The following is a 17908-nucleotide window of genomic DNA, read 5'->3' as shown; positions in this document are numbered from 1 at the left end:
CGGAACACACGTCCCATCCCCGGCGCAGGGCTCCGCCCCTAGCCTCCGGCGCGCCTCTCTGGACGCCTGCTCCGGTGTCTGAGCGGCCGCACCCGCGGGCTCTGGGCACTGATTGGCTATGAATCGCGGGCGGGCAGCCGAAGAGCTCACACACCCTCTTCCCACAGCCAATGAACGCGTGCACGTCACTGTCGGGGCGGCCCAAAGAGCCGGCAGCCCCTCAATAAGCCACATTGTTGCAACAAACTCCAGTGCTCGAGTCCCAGGACACCACAGGCTACTCCGCGTTACTCAGCTAAGGGGATCCAAGGGCGGGAGCATCACGCCAGTGACCCTGAGAAGCTCGATCGTCGGAGTGGAGCAGCACTGTCATTCCTCCCAAGTTAAGCCTTAGTGACCCTGTGACTGAAGTTAGTGATTGGACTCTGGGCAGCAATTCCTTCTCCAAGAGCGAGACTTTAGGCACTTTACGTAGTTGTGACTAAACGAAAAAAAGAAACTTGTTTCTGGAGACTCGAGGCTCCCAGCTGGTGAGCCACCGTGGTGAACCTTCTTTGTGTGACTCCTGGAGTCCTAAATCCCAACCGAACACCAGTGCCAGCGTACAAAGCGTTGCGCTCCCCCGCTAGCGCTCGAGTCTCGGTTTCTCTACTCGGGCCCCGTCTGGTCTCAGCAAGATGATCGCCTCGCATATGATAGCCTGCTTATTCACCGAGCTCAATCAAAACCAAGTGCAGAAGGTAAGTCACCACGAGCGGGGGAGGCTGGCTCGCTTTGGACCAAGTTGCGTGCTCTCCGGGAATCTGGAGCGCGTAGGGGATCTGCTTCCTCCTCCTTCGGGGCTGGGGACGTGGAACCAGTCTGGGTAGCTGGGAAAGTCCTAGGCACGAGAAACCACGGCTGCTAGGCACCATCTGGGCCAGGGCGCGCACCACCGAGATGTCCACCTCCCCGCGACCCGCGCGCGCTCTCCCCACACTTAGATCCCTGGTTTCTTGAGGGGCGGGTCGCCCTGCACGTAGTCAGAGTCTGCTGCGCCCACGTGGGAGGAGCCCCCTTCTGCAGCCCGAGTTCCGGCAAGAGCACGTGGGGAAGAATCCAATGTAGGGGAGGAGGCGCGGTGGCAGTGTGTAGCAGCCGGGGCCCGGCCCTCTGGCTCTTAAGGACGCGTTGGAGAGGCTATCGGTTCCTCGTGGCGCCCCTTGGAGGTGGATTGGAAAAAAAAAAATAAAAGAAGCCACCCAGGAAGGAGCGGGAAAGGGCGCAGAAAGAGTGGCCCGGCGCGCCCCCTCCCCGGAACTGAACTGCCCGGAACTGAAGCTCGAAAGGGGCGCCCCCTCACAGCAGATCTTCCTGGGGACCGCCCCGCCTTTAGTCCCCGCGTCCGGCCTCTGAGTTGGCGGATTTTGGATAGTACTTTCTGGTTTGCTACTAAAAGTTACACGAAGTGGACTCACCTTCCCACCCCAGGATTTCCTGAGTTCTTTTGTAATTTTTGGCCTCTGAAAGCGAACCTTTCAGCGCTCAGATCCTCCTGTGCCCACCTCACTCTCCGCAGCCCCGGCGAATCCGAGCTCTTGGTAGTGCGGCGGGTCATTTACATAAGAAAGAGCCTCGGGCCCTGCCTGGAGCCTCACTCTCTGCCTCGGGGTAGGGAGGTGGGGGTGGACCAGAGCCAAGCTCGGAGTGCTCTAACTCCCGGGAGAATTGAGTTTCTAAAATGCCCAGGATTACGGAGATTGGTTCCTGTCCTGGGCCCTAGTCCAAGATTTGAGGCAGGGAATGGTCTAGTTTTGGGGGGTGGGGTGGGGTGCTGTCCAGTGGGTTGTGTTAAAGCTGTGAGCCGTTGCTCAGTTACACACTTGAAATTTCAGTGTCTCGTGGGAACAGATTTTAGGGAAGTGCCTTCAGTACGTCCTAGGACGCACCCCCGCCCCCCGCCCGTGGTCCTGAGTGCGTTGGACGGGACGACAGATTGCTCTTGATGTGTCCAGGGCCCTGGCAGATGAACCTCACACCTGATTTGGTTGAGATTTTTCTCTGTTGGTTCGTTCTCTCTAATCTCTTGGGATGAGTGGGGTCTTTGATTCTGCTGATTCCTCTGGTCTTTTTTGTTCAAGATACGACAATCTCTTGGCAGTTCCTAAAACATAAAGTGGAGGGAGGCCCCTTAATCGTAGGGAGAGTGAATTTCCCTCCTGGACACCTGAATTCTTTTTATGAACTTTCTCTCGGGTTGTGGGACTGTGAACGTATAACAGAGACCCTAAGAGGCGTGCCACGGAGTCATCTGTTCCCGGGAGTGGAAAGAGGATTGACTCGGGTGTCTGGAAGTGTGGTTTATTCACAACAGGACCCTGAGCCCCTTGGGAGGCTTATTGCTTCCTACCAGCTGCAGGTGACTCTGCCCGGCTGGCTTTATGATGACTTGCCTGGGCCCTGGCTTTTTATGTTCCTAACCCCAGGACACTTGGATGTATTTCCTCTAAGTTACCAATAGGGGCAGAATCAAAACAGGCCTGTAACTTAAACCAGGTGTGCCATGGGATTTAGCCTCCCAGTTTAGACTCTGATCTGGTTTAGGGGTGCAAAGCTGTTCAATCCCCTGCAGTTTGAGAAAAGGCGCAGAGTATATGCGCTGAGGAGGAATTAGGAAAGATGAAAAGAAACTCCGGTTTAATTTTGGAGTCTTTGAGAAGTGCTTGATTTAGATTTTTAGTTTTTTTTGGGGGGGGGAGGGGAGGGTGGCACAGGATCTCTCTATAGAGTCCTGGCTGTCCTGTGTAGACCAGACTGGCTTTGAAAACACAGAGATCTGCCTGCCTCTGCCTTCCAAAAGCTGCGATTAAAGGCTTGCACCGCCACTCTGGATCTTGAACTTCCTTCCTTTTTTTATTTTTATTTTTTTGAGACAGGTTTTTACCATCCCTGGAGGCCTGGCACTTACCTATAGACCAGGCTAGCATCTTACAGAGATTGCCTACCTCTGCCTCTGGATTAAGGGCCTTGGCCACCATGCCTGGCTTTTGATTTGCACTTCTCTGGGACCCCTCAGAGATGATCTCATTCTAGTCTCAGGGTCTGAGAGAGGTGACTCACTGGCTACAGCCCCTCTAATGTCCTAGTGAACGAGTGCAGAGTCTCTGCTCACCGTCGCTAACTGAAAGTGGAATTGCACACGGAACATCTGCTGGGAACAGAGCTGTTCTAGGCTTCTGACACCGGCTGCTAGCTCACGGAGAGTCAAATAACTTTTGGAGATAAGCTTGATTAGTTTGAGTGTTTCTTATTTTATTGGCGCGGAGCTGAGGTCAAGATAAAGTTGTTCAAGATCACTTTAGAACACCAGGGTGGTTTCTGCTCTTTTTGGTAGGAACATCTTGTTCTTGACCACACACTTGCCTGCTATGGGGAACAGTAGACTGGAGCGTTCACTTGTGGTGCTGAGAACACTTTGAACCAGCGGGGTGGGGTGGGGGCACTGGTATAGCCAACTCCTGGGTTGGTTTGAGCAACGACATTGGTGCCTACTGGGTCTTCCTAGGCTCTGGATTCCTTTTTACCTTCTGACAGCTACAACCCTGTCAGTTGGTCTGCGGGTTTCTTCCAGACACAGTAAGTTTTTCAGATTCTAGTCTTGGAGCTAGACTGGCGTATTTCAGGAGGAGCCTTCTCCAGCCCTACCGACCACCCCTCATCCCAGTTTCACTTCCCAAAGTTGTAAGCCACCCGCTCTCACTAGGTCTTTCTGCCCTTGCGCTCTCGGGGCCCTGATCACGAATGAAGTCTGGCTTTTCTCTCTGTACCTCTCCTGTCTGCATGCATGCCTCCTCTTTCCTGCTGTCTTCCTCATGCTCCGTGCCTACATCACTGTACTTGGTGGCGTTGGTTTAGCTACACTCTCCAGTAAGGCTGATGGGTTTCAGTTGGAATCCTTCCTCAGGCAGGGAGAATCTGGGCTGCTCCAGTTGATCATCACGGTTTCTGGTCATGGATAGAGTGCTTAGAGCTAGTGTGGGAATTGGGGGAAGGGCACTGGTGGAGGAGTCTGTGAGGGGAACCAGGGTGTGTGAACCTTTGAGGAAGTGCGGCTCTCAGCTATTCCTTCACCTGAGGCTGCTGGGTGGGAGCGGAGACGGGGAGTGATTGTGTTTCCTGTGTCAAGGCCTTGTGTCCTGTCTATGGAGAAACAGAAGGTTAGTTTCTTAGGGGGTGAGAAGCAGAGTTAATTTAGCCATGGTCAAACTGTCTCACTACCCAGAAAGGTGACATTTAACTCCACTCCTATAATAAATAGGCTCATACACCCTCCTTGTCTGAGGAAGGGTGGACCTCAGCTCTAGACAGGAGACAGTAGGAAGATTACCTCCATCCCCCATGGAAGCAAGGGTCTTATGTAGCCCAGGCTAGCCCTGTAAGGGAGGATTGCCTCAGACTCCTGGGCTTCCTGTTCCTACCTCCCAAGGGCAGGAATGAACAGATAACATGATTTTCAGAACTGAGCTTTTCTTTTTGAGGAGTCGACAACTCATTCAGCTGTTTTCTGGGGAAAAACAGAACAACACAGACCAGAGTTTTAAAAAGTCATAGTTAGAGTAAGCTCTGCTACCCGAAACAAGACACCAAAGCCAAGACCCTACCCCCACCCCAGGGCTTCTGAAGACCTCTCTTGATAAGAGGGTCCATCCCTTTATCCTGGAGTTCTAAAGTCAGCCAGTTTGGTTTGGTTTTGGACACCGTGTAGTCAGCCACTGCCATTTCAAAGCATTGGGAATGGGACATGGCAAGTCACCCCATATTTTATTGGCTGTGCCGGTCCCAGCAGGGCTTGCTTGGGTTGGCGGTGGTATTGTCTTAGCGGCTTTCCAGCTGGGGTCCTCAGATATTTGGAGGTAGAAAATTTTCTTTATGAGGGGCTATCCCCTTCTATCATTGAATTTTATTTCCTTTTTGCTTTTTGAGACAAATTCGCTCAGGCTGACTTCCAACTCTTTAGGCTGTAGAGGATGACCTTGAAATTTGATTCTGCTGCTACACTCCTGCCACTATCTTTGTTTTATGTGTGTTAGAATCAACCTCAGGGCTTCATGCAGGATAAGAAAGAGCTCTACAGACTGAATTACATGCTCAACTCCTCTCTCTCTCCTCTCTCTCTGACAGGGTCTCACTGTATGTATTCCTGGCTTGCCTAAAACTGCTATGTAGGCCAGGCTGGTCAGGAACTCACAAGAAGATCCAGTTCTCTCTGCCTCCTGGGTGCTAGGGTTAAAGGTGTACACCCCCAGACCCAGCTTCCTTCCTTCCTTGACAGTCTCACTGCAATCTGAGCTGATCTAGATCTTACTGATGTTCCTATCTTGACTTCTCAAATGCTGGGATTGCTGGTATTGAGCCTTCGTGCCCTGCTAGCCCCCACCTTCACTAGTGTGTCACGTGGGAATCTGAGGAAGTTGTGAGTCCACGGCCTTAAACAAGCCCCCACCCATCACTGAAGGGCAGGCACACAGGGCTGGGCCAACCAGAAAGCTGTGGGCTGTGCCCTGGTTCCAGGAAGCCCCAGGGGAAGAATCACGGTCTCCTCCTCCAGGAGAATCTCTTTCTTGCCCTGTGGGAGTTTCTTGTTAGCTTTCCACAGGTCTGAGCTGGGGCGAAAGGCTGGTGACTCCCGAAAGCAGCAGGTTCTTGGTTACAGGATGGAGTCGGCTTGTGGGATTGAGTCCCGGTTATCCACCCAACAAGCATGGGTAGTTTGGGCCAGTTAGGAAACTTTCTAAGTTGCATTCTTTCTGGTTCCCTGGGGGAAATGGCACCTCTACTCAGACTTTAGGTGTCTGTTGGTGCACCCCACGTTGAAGCATGTGCTCTTTGGGGAACCCTTCATCCACCCACCTTCCAGTAACTCTTTTTCAGGAGCGAAAGGGCAGAGGGTGCCCAGGGCGATTAGTAAGCCTGCACCTCTGGGGACTGGCACAGACTTCCTGTCATCTGCTCCAGATGCTGGCTCCCCTGGGGAAAGTCCTGGAGCTGACCTGTGCTGAAGTCATAGCACCCGACCAGAGGAGGTGTGGCTGCCTTGGGTTCGTGGAGCTTCTTCCCCTAGGGCCTGAAGGTGACAGTTATACCCTCATTCTTTTGGTACATTAGATGGGGCCTTCTTGAAGCACACTGTAATAGTCTCTGTCGGGAACCCACTGTCTTCACCCTGACATTCCTTTATTACTTTCTGAGGTGCCAAGTGTTAAACTCAGGGCCTAGACAGGTTCTCTGTCCCTGACTATATCCTGTCCTCTGCCTTCTTTGTGTGTGTGGCGGGGGAGAATATCAGGATCTCATATTGTAGTCCAGGCTGGACTGAAACTCACTATGTAGTCCAGGTTAGTCCCAAACTCATGATGAGTTTTCAGACCTTGGAGTGACGGGTGTGACCCACCCCACTCTGCCCCTTGTATATCTTGAATAGGTTTTGTATTCTTTAGTTAGGACCTGGGAGTCTTGGCTGGGGGAGTAGAGACTCATTTCATGGTGGTTGTGAGTGCTTAGTGCTTCTGTCTGTAGATGTTGAGATTCCTTCTCTAGGGCGGCTTCGTGAAGCCTTATCTCAGAGCCTGTCCCAGAAGTCCTCGAAGTAAGGGGACCAGTCCATCCAGCAACCTTCTCTCATCGTCCCTGCCTGGGTGCTAGTGTCCCTGTCCCTGGAGGTGTGGGCGCACCCCACATTGTGAAAAGCCCTTGCACCCGACTTTCCCTTTGACCTCTCTAATGCCTGATAAAGGAAGGAATGAGGACAGATCCAACATCTGGGGTTCAGCAAGGGCATTTGCCCCTAATTTCCTTTCCCAGTTGAGGGGCTCTTTGTTCCTACTTACTATGTTTTTCCTGTTAGTGCTTTTCATGAAGACTTCTAGACTCATCTGTTCCTCTGAGCTGTAAAGGTCTTTATTGGAGAGAGGGTTGAGACAGGGTCTCACACCGTAATAGGGCTGGCCCGGAACTCAGTGTGTTATTCAGGCTCCATTAAACTTGTAGCACTCTCCTGCCCCGATACCTGGGCTATTGTTTGTATCAGCCACCTGTGCTGGATCTCCTATAAAGATCTTAAAGATAAACATTCCTTGTGCTTAGGAGCTGGTACCTCAGACCACCCTCTGCAGTATTGCAGAGAAGGCTCTGTTACGCCTTTCAGATAAGGACAACAGGTCAGCCATTTGCCCAAGGGTGAGACAGAATTCAAACCCGGGCAGGCGGCCTCGCTCTGGAGCCAGTGCACTTCACCACCCCCAACACAAAGCAGCCTGGGACAACTGGAGAAGGTTGGCTGTTTTATTGGGTTATGAGTCAGGTGTCAGTTGGAAAGGGACCTTAGGGATGATGTCATCCAAGCCCTTTTACGGTAAAGAAACCAGCTGCGGTGTACAAGGGGACTGGTCCGATATCTCCCACAAGTCCCAAATCTGGAACTAAGTTTCTGGCTCACTGTCCTGGTCCTGTTTCCTTCAGTGTCATCTTTGGGTGTGGGTTCCTCTCGAGCAAAGTCTGATTGACTTTGTGGGCTGTCTGTCACTGTGGGACTGTATAACGCACTGCCCAACTGGGCCACCTTACTGTGGATAGCCTTGCCCTTTCCACAGGTGGCAGCCAAGGTGGCCCTGGCCTGTGAGCATATAGGTGTGGTCTTGGGTTGGGGGAGGAGTTTTGGGCTGTACACGGAGCAGAGAGACAGACCCTGAGAGATCTGATTCAGCAGGTAGACAGTGGCTATAGAAAGAATGAGAGAAGATGCCTCTGTGGGTCAGGAAGCTGCAAGGCAGGTTGTGTGGTCCCTGGCCTGGGGCTGTCTAGAGAAGGCGAAGGGCCCTAGGGAGCCAAGCATAGCAGGCAGGACAGGCAGATGACCATGGAGGAAATGGTGTCAGCATCCCACAGTGAGAGTAGTGGCCTGAAGAGCAGGGTCAGGCATGAGCACCTGTCAGTCTGGAGTAACTAGCTCTTCGTATTTCTGTTGTTGTCATAGCCCCATGTTGGTAACCATAACCCAGTACTAACTCAACTTGAATACTGAGAATTGCTGGCATCACAAATATGCCAAAGACTTGGTTGGTGCTTGTGTTCTGGGAGCAGTGAGAATGGGAGGGACATGTCTAGTCAGCCTGGAACCAAGATGTCTGTCTGCACATCCATGGTCATTGCAGTAGCCACTCATGATAGTCAATTTATTGACTATCAATAGATGTCCATCAATAGATGGATTGGCTAAAGAAAATGTGGTGTATACACATGAAATCTTATTCTGCAATGAAGAGTAGTGAAATTATGTTCATGCAGGGAAATGGATGGAGCTGGAGATCATTTGATTGGAATATACCAGACTCAGGAAAATAAATTTCATATTCTCTCATATGCAGAATCTCGATTAAAAGAAAAATGAAACTGGACTGCCGTGGTGCACACCTTTAATTTCAGTACTCGGTAGGTAGAAGCAGTTGGATCTCTGAGTTCGAGGCCAGCCTGGTCTACAGAGAGTTACAGGACAGCCAGGGCTACACAGAGAAACCCTATCTTGAAAAACAAAACTAAAATAAAACAAAGTATAAGAAAGTATGAGGGGAACTATTTAGAAACACAAAGGGGACCAGCAGAAGTGGGGTGGGCAGGAGATGGGATGGGGGTTAAATATGAACGAAGAACATGGTGTTTCTGTATGGAGATTATAATCTTACGTCATTTTCTCCTTCGATTTTTCTCCCTCCAACCCTAGCTCTTTTTTTTTTTTTTTTTTGGATTTTCGAGACAGGGTTTCTCCATAGCTTTTTTTTGGTTCCTGTCCTGGAACTGCTCTTTTTTTTTCTATTTATTTATTTATTTATTAAAGATTTCTGTCTCGCCACCACCTCCCATTTCCCTCCCCCTCCCCTGATCAAGTCCCCCTCCCTCGTCAGCCCAAAGAGCAATCAGGGTTCCCTGCCCTGTGGGAAGTCCAAGGAACTAGCTCTTGTAGACCAGGCTGGCCTCGAACTCACAGAGATCCTCCTGCCTCTGCCTCCCGAGTGCTGCGATTAAAGCGTGTGCCACCACTGCCTGGCTTCCCCTAGCTTTTTTTCAAATTCATGACTTTTTCCTTGTTGTATATACTTGTATATATGCATGTGAATATATAGTGTGTATGAATGTGCATGTGTGTATATAAACATGTACGCATGTGTATGTATAGTGTGGATGTGTGTATATAAACATGTACACATCTGTATATCTAGTGTGTATGAATGTGTGTGTATATAAACATGTACACATGTGTATATCTAGTGTGTATGAACGTGGATGTGTGTATATAAACATGTACGCATGTGTATGTATAGTATGGATGTGTGTATATAAGCATGTACACATGTGTTTATATAGTGTGTATGAATGTGTGTGTATATAAACATGTACACATGTGTATATCTAGTGTGTATGAACGTGGATGTGTGTATATAAACATGTACACATGTGTTTATCTAGTGTGTATGAACGTGGATGTGTGTATATAAACATGTACACATGTGTATATCTAGTGTGTATGAACGTGGATGTGTGTATATAAACATGTACACATGTGTATATATAGTGTGTATGAATGTGGATGTGTGTATATAAGCATGTACACATGTGTATGTTTTCGAGGCTGACCTCTTGGTACTGGATAACCATTCAGTGTGCTCTTCTCCAGGGAAGATGGTTTCTCCCATTGAAGCATTCCTTAATTTCTGTAGTTCTTCTAGGGTTGAGGCATCTTGAGATTTCTCCCTAACCCATCATTTTAAAAAATGTTTGAATATAGACTGATTAAAAAAATTTTTTTTGAGACACGGTTTCTCTGTGTAATAATCCTGACTATCCTGGAACTCATTTTGTAGACCAGTCTGCCTCTTCCCGAGTGCCAGGATTAAAAGTTTTCGCCACCACCCCACCACTGCCTAGCAAAAAAAAAAAAAAGAAAGAAAGAAAATTTTTTTTCAAAAAGAGAAGCGCTAAGTAAGTGTGGCACCATCTGCCTTGAATTCCAGCACCTGGGGTTGCCTGGGCTAAATTCTCAAAAACACAAGCAAAGCAGAAACAGAAAGTGGTTCTCATCTGTGTTTTATAATAGCAATCCTACAGTTGTCTGTCCTCAGCTTTGCTTTGTAAGTATTTCCTGGCATCTTTGCCTCTTGCTGGCAGAGTCTGTTGTCTCCTTTACCCTGGTGTCTTTGGTGCCCAGCCCTGGCACACTCGATAGGTTCATGGGTAAATGGATCAAGCCAGGGTCCCACACACCTGGGACCTGTTGTTTGCTGCACCACTGCCTCCCTCTAGGATACAATAACTAAACTGGGAACTGGAGGGCCCAGGCTGGGTATCCCCACTGCCCACCTCTTGGCCGCTGGCATGTGCTGCCCCCCCTGGTCTGTCTCATTCCATGTGGTTGAGAGTGAGAACTGGCCGAACAGGAAGGCCTGTGATTCACCACGGTGCAGGAGGATCTTGGGGGAGTGGCCTGCATGCTTCCTCCTCTTCCACATCACCACACTGCCTTGGGCTTGTGAACACGCTGTGCGTCAGAGCTGGAGGCTCCCCAAGATGGCAGGGCCGCCCCAGGAAAGAGCCTCCTCTCCCATTTGAAGAAAGCATTCGGCGGATCTGTTATTTTCCATCCGTTGGGGTCAGATAGCACGAGTTGTAGCTCATCCTTGTGTCTTCTTCCTTGGGTCACCCCTTCCTCCTTTAGGAGTTACCCGGGCTTCCCTTGACAACTTCAGAGCACAAACTTTGCTGTCCTCCGCTCAGCCTTGCCGGGAGGAATCTGAGAGCATTATAATTAACAAGGACACGGAGAGCATCTGCTAGCTTTCCCAGGATGGACACACCTGTGCCCCAGGTAGGGGTGCCCAGTGAACTGACCACCTGACGTCGTGGGCCCTTGCCAGGGATTAGGCTTGTGGTCTGGGAAAGCTTCTCCAAGCCTTGGTTTCCTTGTCAAAGGCTAGTGGTAAAACATTGGCAAAGGAATAATGCAAAAATATATATATATATATATATATATATATATATATATATATATACATATATGAAATTCTTTTGAAATTGTGCTGCAAGCCTGTGTCAGCACACGGTCCGTGGAAGGCAGCGTGTGGCCAGGTTTAAAGCAGAGTGTCCTCTCTCACCTGCCCTCTTGATCTCTCTGATCTGGGTGCTTTGACTGCACACACGTAGTATGTAGGCTAGGGACAAGTTCTTGATATCTGCCTCTTGTTGCTCCTACTTTCTATGTAGCCCAGGCTGGCCCAATACGTGAACTCTCCCTGTCTTAAGCCCCCCAAGTGCTGGGATTACAGATGTGAGCCATATAAAGGAGTATCAGTGGTGTATACAGCTAGTGTATAAATCAGGTACATCTTTTAAATTTTAGTTATGTTTGTCTCTTTTGTGTGTGTGTATGCATTTGTGTGTGTACTTGCGGAAGTCAGAGGACAACTTGCACCTGATGGGTTCCTGGGCTCATACCCTGGTCATTGGGCTTGGCAGCTTCTTTACCTGCTAAGCCATCTCACCAGCCTGGTGTACCCCCTTTACCCGCTAAGCCATCTCACCAGCCTGGTGTATTTTAAATTATTTTTGTACTACTGGGGGTCAAACCCAGGACCTCGTGAATTACTGCGATTACAGGCCTGTGCCATCAGGTCCAGGCTTCCCAGCTTTCTGAATTGAAGTGTGATACACATGAGAGACTAAATAAGCGTGGGCTAACAGCGCCACCCATCCTGTATCACCAGTCACCCCCACTTTCTGGCGCCAGTTCTCCCTCTCTTCCCCCGAAGGGCTTCTCACTGTATCCCAGGCTCGCCTAAGCCAAGGATGGCTTTGAACTCTCCGGATCCTCCTGCCTTCACCTCTTAGTTCAGGGATTGCAGGCATACATCCCTGAACCTGGAACCCTCACGACTTGGATTCATGTGAATGGACTCCCTGGGTGGGTTGTTCCTACTGTGCCTGCTTCTCTCACAGGTCGTCTGGAGAGGCACATTTGTGTCTTTGTGGATGGAGGCAGGGGCGTGTCCTCACGCTGTGTGATAGTTGCCCCGCATTCCTAACTGTCCCGTAGGAGGGCAGGCTGAGCCGAAGCCTGAGACAAGAACCAAGTGTTGAGAAAGCCGAAGCTCAGCCGTTGGTTTTGGAACAGGCTTTTGCTGCATTGCCCAGACTGACCCTGAACTCAGTTTCTTGTCAATCAGGCAGGCCTTGGACTCGAACCCAATAGTAAGATTGGCTAATGTTCCTTCAGGACCACTGGAGAAAACCTTCTGACTATTAATAAGGATACCCAAAGACTGGAGACGGGATCAGCTGTGTGTCCTGCTCCCTTCACGGCTTTGCTCTGCTGTGGTGAAGGCGGTGCGGTCACTTTTTTACCCTGTTTCTGCCACTTTTTTACCCTGTTTCTGCCAGGAGGGTGTGTCTTACAGAAATGACTGATCATTTGGTCGTTCATGTATTATTTATGCTCCATCTGCTTCCTGAAACAACTTGGTGATTTAGGTCAGCTTCGGTCACAGGATTTCTTGACCAAGGCATTAATAGGAGCTGAACTCAGATCTTTGTTCTTCCTCACAGTCAAGGCGAAAGGACAAGGCTCTTCTGGAATCAGGATTTTCATCTCATTGGCCGATAGCAGGAATTATGGTGACTCTGGCACCCAAATGTCCTGCCATAAAATCCTGCAGGGCATTGACTGGCCAAGGGAGAACCAGCCAACAACGTGGTTACTTTAAAATGCTCAAGTGATCTTTGCTTCTTCTCGAGATTTCTGTTTTGTTTTGACGAGACAAGGTCTTGCTATGTAGCCAAGGCTGACCTCAAATTTGTGATTTTCCTGGCTTAGCTTCCTTAGTGCTGGGATTATAGATTTGAGCCACCGTGCCTGCTATGTGCTTCCTCTCTCACTGGGCAGGGCTGGAGGGATGAGGAGGTTTTGAAGGACTGGATGATACCCCTTCCCTTCTGGATAGGGTTTGCTTTTCTTTCTATCTTTCTCTCTTTTTCTTTTATTTGAGGCAGCTCTGGTCTGGAACTTGCTCTGTAGATCAGGCTGGTCTCGAACTAGAGACTCGCCTACCTTTGATAATCCATTGCTGGGATTAAAGGCATGGACTACCACCGCCTGGCTGTGTTTGCTTTTCTTTATAGCTTGTCCTCTCTCCACCTCCAACTCTGGAGGAAGAGTCACCGTCAGACTGGTGCTCTGGGAGAAATGAAACTGACCCCAATTGGCCAATGAGGAAGTTCTAATCTCTTCAGCATCTCCGGGCTATCAGCTAGCAGAGCTCTCTAACGCGCCCTTGCCTTGGGTAGCCTGGCAGCCTTCTCTTCTCTGACCCCAGTCAGCTTTCTGCTTAGGTCTGCCTATGACTCCCCAGTCTGTTTTCCGCTTCTCATTCAGATAGAGACCTACAGGGAAGGCCTTCCCCTTTTTAAAATATGAGTTCTTGGGGTGGAATTCAGATCCTTATGTTTTTAAGGCAACTTTGCTATCTGAGTTTTCCCTAGCTCCATTACCTGCTCTTTTTTTTTTTTTTTAAAGCAAATTCTCACTCTATAGCCCAGGCTGGCCTAGAACTTACTCTGTAGCTGGGGCTAGCTTTCAGTTTGCTGCAATCTTCCTGTTTGAGTACTAGGCTCACGGGCTTGCTTCACTTGCCTGAAAGACTTGGCAGAGTAGAAGAAAATGACTGACTTAAGGCAACAAGACTCCAGGAACCTGGCCAGGTCTGATCAAATTGTTAACGCCGTGGAACCCTGTTCCAGGGAGGGTTGAGGCACAGGCTCCTCAACCCCAGCGTTGCCCATTTGGTCAGCCTGTTTAGATAGAGTCTAGGCCATCCTCAAATGTTCAGTGTAGCCAAGGGTGACCTTGAACTCTTGTTTGTCCTCCCTACACCTCCCAAGATCAGGGGTCGCAGGCCTGACCACCTGCACTTAGGGCTTAGTATTATTTTCTATTAATTTTTTCATATCAATCAAAATACCATTGATGTTTATTCATTTTGATTATGTCTTTTCCCATTCCTCAGATCCTCCCAGATCCTCTCCAACTCCCTACCTACCCAGCTTGTTCTCTCTCTACCCTTCCCCAGAAAATCAAAATCAAAACAAACACAAGATCAATAAGAAAAAATAAACAGGGCTGGAGAGATGGCTCAGAGGTTAGGAGCACTGACTGTTCTTCCAGAGGTCCTGAGTTCAATTCCCAGCAACCACATGATGGCTCACAACCATCTGTAATGAGATCTGGTGCCTTCTTCTGGCTTGCAGGTATGGAGGCTGTACACTGTGTACATAATAAATAAATAAATCTTAAAAAAAAGGAAAAAATAAACACACAACTGAAATACAACTCCCTCAACACAGAAGAGGCTCTGCAAGCGCCTCCTGTGATGCCCGATTGCAGCCCAGACTGGAAACCCTTATCCCGAGAGGCCATTTGGAGACCCTGCAGGAGTTAGCCGAGACCCATTTAGCTGTGATTAAAGACTGGGGTGAAGGGGCTCTACCCTCTGGGGAACTGGGGGAAGTAGCTACATGTTTGAAAGCGTTCAGCCTGAAGTTGGGCAAATGCAGTGATCAAACACACACATTCACTCCACTTTTACGTTAGCTGCCCTAGAGCTCCCTTTCCTAGGAGTACTTGTGTTTTGGTTGGTGTCCCTCTACTGTGTGAAAGTAAAAACTTGTCCCTCCCCCGAAAGAGATCTTCCCTGACTCGGCTTGTGTCCTCCTGGGGACAAATGAAAGGGTTCTGGAAACTGCTTTCACTTCTGGAGTTGGCCCTTGGCTGCCGTTCATCCAGTACAGTGCACCCACGGAGGGAGGAATGGGCACCCGTGGCATATTTAGGAAGCTATGGTGTTAGGATCTATAACACAGGTCTGGAGAAGTTCTTTCAAAGACAACAGTGATCAGGTCAGGAGGGGCCTTAGGTTAGTAGGCAGCCTGGAAATGTTTACCCTCGGCTAGTGGCCACTGTGCCATTATCATTTTTGTCTGCTACTGGAAGGTGATAAGATCTCCTGAACAAAGGGTAAGAGGCCTCTAAGAAAGGGCAGCCTTTTAACTCATTCTTGGAGTTAAGAATGAGAACAATTAGCAATTAAAGCCCCGAAGGTGGGGCTGAGCCTGGCTCAGTTGGTAAAGTACTTAGCTTAGGAGCAGGAGGACCTGAGCTCTGTCCCCAAATTGCATGGTGTCCTTCTCTCTCTCTCTCTCTCTCTCTCTCTCTCTCTCTCTCTCTCTCTCTCACACACACACACACGCACACACACACACACACACACATATGCACACACACACACACACACACAATAAAATAAAATCTCAGGAAGTTTGAAGATAAGCCAAGAGAGATTGCTGTGGATTTGCTCTTTTGTAGACACAACTTCACACTTCGGAAGCGACCGAGAGGCCCATCACAAGGACTCAGATCTGCCATGTGGGATTTTGTCTACCTCCCTGGCAAACGGTGGAGAGAGGGTGTTCTCTCCTCTCTTGGAAACAGTAAAGTAGGGGCCTCTAATTCTGCCATGTTTCACATTTGAGGCGGTGCCTTCTGGAGAAGGATGCACCGCCCTGTGTCAGGATTCTTGGGTTATCTAGTCATTGGAAGTTAGCCCCTAGGCTGCCCCCATCACAAGAGTAAATCACTAGTGCCCTTCAGCATGGTGCCTTCTAGCTATGGTGTTCAGGAAGATAGGGTGAAATGCCTGTTGGGTGGGTTAATCAAGGTGTAACTAAATTGGAAGACCAGGAGCATTATTTCCAAAGTATGGGTTAGGTGTGGGGCAAGAAAAAGCTCAAGTCCTTGGAATAGCTGGGAGGTCTGAGTGTTGTGTTCTGGAGGGCCAGTGCAGGCTCTGGAGGAGACGGGTTAGGGCTGGCGGAGAGGATGGGATATGCATGTAGTTTCAGGATCCTCAATGCAGCGGAGGACAGCTTGGATTTACTGCACAGATGGAATGTGGACGAAGAGCAGAGACACGCCCTATGATGGGGAAGTGGACAGCCGCTAGCTTATGTGGGGCTTAGGATGTTTGATGGCTTTCTTAGTCATGGTTCTATTGTTCAGAAGAGACACCATGACCAAGGAAATTCTTACGAAAGGAAGCCTTTAGCTGGGGGCTTGCTTACAATTTCAGAGGTTTAGTCCATTATCATTGTGGTCAAATCAGACAGGCATTGCACTGGAGTAGTCACTGAGAGCTCCACCCTGATAAGAGGGGTAGGGGGAAGAGGGCGAGCCGGGGAGAGGAGAGACACTGGTCCTGATATGGACTTTTGAAACCTCAGCTCATCCACCCCCAGTGACAGACTTCCTCCAATAAGACCTCACCTACTCCAACAAGGCTACACTTTATAATCCTTCTGATCTTTTGAAGCAGCTCCACTCCCTGTGACTAAACATTCCAATATTTGACCCTATGGGGGCCATTCTTATCTAAACCACCACAGTGGGAAACCCCTAGCAGAAACTAAACACAGGAACAGAAGCGTCTACGTGGGGGCTGGAAAACTGATGGAAAGGTTAAAAATAGAACTGGGGATTGTGTAAAAACCAGGGAGGAGGTGATGGCTGCTAGCCCTGGGGTGAGGGGTGATCGGATTGGCAGGACTGGTCATGTGAGGTGAGGCCAGTGTTAGAATTTGGAGACCCACCAGGCCTACTAGGTTTTGTTGCGTTGCCTTGTTTCTTGCAGTGCTGGTATTCAGCTGGCGTTTTGTATATGCCAGGAAGTGCTTCATCACATGTTTTTAGCTGGAGTTCAACCGCCAGCTCCAGAGAACACGCATACACACACACACACACACACACACACACATACACACACGGCTTTAGTGTGTTGTTCAGGCTACCTTGGAACTGCAATTCTCCTTCCTCCGCCTCAGCTCCTGAATGCTTGAGTTACAAGCCTAAGTTTGTTTGTTTTTGAAAGGCTGAGTGATATCTCATGACATGCAATACTATACTATTTATGACTATACTATAGTTCATTTAACCCATTGGTATCTATTGTCCCCGCTCCAGGTTGACCAATATCTGTACCACATGCGTCTCTCAGATGAGACCCTTCTGGAGATTTCTAGGCGGTTCCGGAAGGAGATGGAGAAAGGACTAGGAGCCACCACGCACCCTACTGCAGCTGTGAAAATGCTGCCCACCTTTGTGAGGTCAACTCCGGATGGGACAGGTACTGTGTGGGGGTGGGGGGGGTGGGGGGGGTGATCACTCCAAGAATGCCTGGACTGGGAGTCCACTTGGTTGGCTTTGTTCAGGGACACAGAAAACTAGTCTCAGTCAAGAGCTTGGTTTCACCCTTAGAAGTCAACGCAGGCCGACGCAAACACCCAGGGTCTGAGTGGAAGGCCGCTTGTGGGAATGGGATGGCCATCCAACAGCTTGGACAGCTGGGGTCAGAACTCTACTTTGTCAGCCTGCGGACAGCCATTGTTTTTCTTCTGCTCATGTGTTGAGCAAGTCTTCTTGGCTCAGTTTGGGTTTCCCAGTTCCACATAGATAGCGCACCGTGCTGGTGGTTAGCCGTGACAACCATGGGGTGATGGGCACAGCTGTAGGCTATGGAAGCCACTCTCTGTCCAGCCTGTACCTAGTTCCATTCACAGTGTTTAGATTGTTTTATGAGCTCTACGAGAAAGTGCTATAAGTTCAAGCAAACCGGAAAAAAATGTGAAGAGCCATCGTATATATCCCAGTTTTGTATGTGTGTGTGTGTGTATGTGTGTATTTGTGTGTGTGTGTCTGGTTTTTCTGTGAAACAGTTCTGGCTATCCTGAATTCACTCTGTAGACCAGTCTGCCCTCAAATTCACAGAGATCCACCTACCTC

The 17908-nt window shown here is 49.3% G+C and overlaps 1 protein-coding gene across 1 annotated transcript in view; it reads left to right on the top strand.

The window, feature by feature from the left end:
• Positions 1 to 222: 222 nt before the first annotated feature.
• Positions 223 to 17908, top strand: part of Hk2 (hexokinase 2) — a 52489-nt gene continuing 34803 nt past the window's right edge. The window contains exons 1-2 of the mRNA XM_041634692.1: positions 223 to 740; positions 17090 to 17252. Coding sequence (XP_041490626.1) covers positions 678 to 740; positions 17090 to 17252 — 226 coding nt within the window. The 5' untranslated portion in view covers positions 223 to 677. The remainder of the gene's footprint in view (positions 741 to 17089; positions 17253 to 17908) is intronic.

Source organism: Microtus oregoni, unplaced genomic scaffold (genome assembly GCF_018167655.1).
Source record: "Microtus oregoni isolate MIOR12 unplaced genomic scaffold, Mior012 000002F_ref0000024, whole genome shotgun sequence".
Classification (NCBI taxonomy): Eukaryota; Metazoa; Chordata; class Mammalia; order Rodentia; family Cricetidae; genus Microtus; species Microtus oregoni.
This window is presented reverse-complemented; position numbering and strand designations above follow the sequence as displayed.